The 3942-nt window shown below is 36.9% G+C and overlaps 1 protein-coding gene across 1 annotated transcript; it reads left to right on the plus strand.

Annotated features, from left to right (window-relative positions):
- Positions 1-370: 370 nt before the first annotated feature.
- On the plus strand, positions 371-1225 carry LOC129001523 (uncharacterized). The gene has a single exon (XM_054428850.1). The coding sequence runs from the start codon at positions 371-373 to the stop codon at positions 1223-1225; it is 855 nt and encodes a 284-aa protein (XP_054284825.1).
- Positions 1226-3942: the final 2717 nt, after the last annotated feature.

Raw genomic sequence — 3942 nt, forward strand, 5'->3', positions numbered from 1 at the left:
CATTGTCACTTCGAAGTATTCAAAGAATTACCGCAGAAGGAAACAAAAATCCTATACATAATAATTGTAGGAACCAATTTCTATCATCTACAAAAAAGAAGCCTCATAAAAAGTGGATACAGGCCTTGACGGCTTTGACAGAGATGTCGTGCGACGTACTGTATTAGAGTTCTATGATCGAGGAGAATATGTGACCTGTGATAAACTGAAGAATGTTTTAAGAGATAAAATCGGGTTTAGAGGGGGGCGAGACTCTATGCGGAAGGTTTTAAAAAAATGTGGGTTCACATTTAAGAAGTGTAATGATGGTAGGCGTTTTTTAATGGAAAGAGACGACATAGTAACAGCAAGGTTAGAATTCCTCCGAAAAATGCATGACTTAAGAGAAGATCCACTACAGCGGCCTATAGTTTACCTGGATGAAACCTGGATTAACCAAAACCATTCAAAGAAATACATTTGGCAACATTCGTCAAACGAAGGTGGTTTGCGTGTCCCAATCGGTAAAGGTTCGAGATTAATCATTGTTCACGCCGGATCAGCAAAGCACGGTTTCATTGAAGGAGCTGAGCTGGTGTTTCAGTCCAAATGTACAGGTGACTACCACAAGGAAATGAACCACGAAGTTTTCACAGAATGGTTTGTAGATATGTTGAAACTCTTAGATGAGGGGTGTATTGTTGTTATGGACAATGCCAGCTATCACTCAAAACTGAAAGAAAAAATTCCCTCTTCAAAGACTAAAAAAAAGGACATTACAGAATGGCTAACCAGCAAAGGGATACCTCACAACCCGAGACACACTGTCAGAGAATTATTAAACATCGTCAGAAGTCACAGAAAGGAATATAAAAGATTCGAAATCGATGACATTGCTCTGTGGATGGGGCATGAAGTGGTGAGACTTCCCCCGTACCATTGTCAGTACAACCCTATAGAATTGATTTGGTCACAGGTGAAAGGGGAGGTGGCAGAGCAAAACAAAACTTTTAAGATTAAAGATGTGAGAAATTTACTGGAAGAGTCTATTAAACGTGTTACCGTTGAAGATTGGAAAAACTGCGTGCGACACAGTGAGAATATTCAGAAAGAGGATTTTTTAAAGGAAATAGGCATCCGTGATGACAACTTCCAGCGTATCGTAGTTGATCTCCAGAACGACACAACTGACAGCGACAGTACCGATGACATTGATATGGAGAGCACAGACGGAATCGAATTCTAACAATATTGAAAACCGTGGCAATCAAAGGGTTAATATTGATTGTAGAATAATAATGTAAATGTTGTTATAATATACCAACATCAACGACTTTAATGACTAATAATGTTATATTAGAAATTAATTATTTTGTTTGGTTACTATTTTAATTAAATTATTTTTAATACTGCTAATGAAAATATTATTCTAATTTAGCTTTGATAGCTTTTAAATTTCAGCTGTAACCTTTTGATCTTTTAATTTTATTTTTTTAATATTGCTCAAATTGAGCAGTTTACAACGCCGAAAAAATGTCACCGCGAGTCCACAGACTCGCTGTAACAAATCTGCGGGATCGCTTTCAAAGCGATCTTTTGAAAACGTAACACTGATTCGCTCACTTATAAATACGTAAGTCCACGGGCTCTTTTTTTCCAATCCATGAGCAGAAATGAACCTTTGAGATCGTTATTGGTTGTATAGTGGTGTTTATAGGTGATTATAGCTCGATTGAAAATAGAAAAGTGGATATATATCCACTTTTCTGTCGAGCAGGTAAAAAGAATAAATAACAACTTTTTTTAATGGTGATGGATCTCTATAAGTCTTTAGTTACTCAGTGATCTAGTCACTGGGAGAAAAATGCTCCGTCAGAAACCTAGTACGTCACGGACTCCTTTTGCGTACTGGACGTTTGTGATAGGCGTCATTGCGTCCATTTATTTGTTTGTTAAATTCAAGTTCAGGTTATTTATCTGTATATTTAACCTATATTTTGTTATAAAAAGAGCTATATTTTTTAAGTGTTACAGTAATTTAGTTAGTTTTTTTTATGTTTTTTTAACTGTGTATGATATACTAAACAAACTTTTAAATCAAGACGAATTTGATAACATTTTTCGCGTCACATATAATAGCTACAAACACAGATTTCAGTGCCTAAATTTAGAAATTTTAGTATGGAATACCCCCTAGGCCCCCAGGATATAATTTGAAAATCAGCCTTTTCCAATCAAAAAACGTCTAATTCCAACCATGTATAAGGCCTGTATGAATTAGGTAAAAATGAAAAATAGAAGTGGTTTGTTTACGTCTTATACATAACAGCAAACAGCTGTCTTGGTCAGTTCCAGTGGAGGGGATAAGAGTTCTTCCCCTTAAACCGCCTAAATATTTCAGCCAGATTATAGAATTATAGCTCAGTGGTGCATGCGCAATTGCGCATCCCCTACCTCTCCAATCAGCCAAAGTGTGACGTAGTGAGCGAGGCGGTACAGCTGATGCTACAGCTGTGCGGTATATGTTTACGCAGGAAGGAATCGCTAGTCCACCGACGATTCGCTATAAACCTACTTGTTTATGAGCTACATGGTGTAAAATGTACACCGGAAGTCGTTTTTCATAGGCTGTAACTCCTAAACGAGTGGGTTTATCGAAAAAATGTCAAGCATTAATTGCATTTTCTATCCGAAAACATGATAAAATATAGGGTGTTCAATAAGAAATTTTCAAGTTGGCCACCATTTTGGAAAATGGCGGCTGAATTTTGAAAAAAAATAAAATCATATTTTTAACTGCCACAAAAAATAACTATGATAGTGGTTTAAATACCTTATTCATGCAATCCAATTGTTGTCTCCACAACTAGTTTCAACTTGCTAGGAGGTCATCATCAGGTGAGTACAAGGATGAATTACTTCATATGATGATGAGTTACTCACCTGATGATGACCTCCTAGCAGGTTGAAACTAGTTGTGGAGACAACAATTGGATTGCATGAATAAGGTATTTAAACCACTATCATAGTTATTATTCGCAATCCGGAGGCTACCCCACACCATAATGAAACAAAAAATAAAGGAATGTCCCCCTTTTAAAGTTTTCTCTAACTCTTACCGTTTCCGATATTCCAATGGTGGCCTCCTTGAGTTGATCACGCCACGACCGGTATGGATCATAAACATAAACAAATGACGTTGTTGGCCCGAATCCTATACTAATAGTATTGAACATATGTTTTCTCAGTTCCATTTAAGCAATTTTAAATAATGTTTATTTTCGGGCCAAAAACGTCAATTGTTTATGTTTATGATCCGTACCTAGACTTCTCATCCCATTGTAAATTTTGAAGCACGTTTTTCGTGTCTAGTTCATGTACGTGACACAAAGGCGCTAGTGTCGACGAAACTTTGTTTCTATTATTTTAGGGTTAATTTCTTGATTTGTGCTTTACTGTTTGGTTATATAACTAGGGGACAAGTTATTGTTTATGATTAGACCGTATTATTTGGTTAAACGAGGTTTTAAATGGCTGTAATAACGGGAAACAAATTGTAAACAAAACACGACCTCTACAGAAAACCGTACAGAACTAACAATAAAATTGGCTTCAGCTGTTCCATAAGGATGGGAAATCTACCAAGGGAGTATGATGTTTTATCTTCCGTACCAATGGTGGAAGGAAAACCTTCCACCATGATCCGTACCGGTATTTTTCTAGTATTCGTGGATCACTATGTATTTGTATCTAGCATTTTAAAAAAGCCCGGGAAAAATGTATAGAACAGTCGTGTTTTAAGGTGAAATAGTGTGGCTACATGGTGATTTAACGAAGCCAGTTTTTAAGCATACTAGAAAGAAGAACACTTGAGTGACTCTACTGTTCTGTTCTGGTTCTCCACTCCAAACAAACTCCAACCTCCAACTAACAACTAGTCGAGTCCGAGTCCGCGAGTCTCGA

Source organism: Macrosteles quadrilineatus, unplaced genomic scaffold (genome assembly GCF_028750875.1).
Source record: "Macrosteles quadrilineatus isolate MER2022 unplaced genomic scaffold, UCM_ALF_1.0 Scaffold_1__1_contigs__length_201487025, whole genome shotgun sequence".
Taxonomy (NCBI): domain Eukaryota; kingdom Metazoa; phylum Arthropoda; class Insecta; order Hemiptera; family Cicadellidae; genus Macrosteles; species Macrosteles quadrilineatus.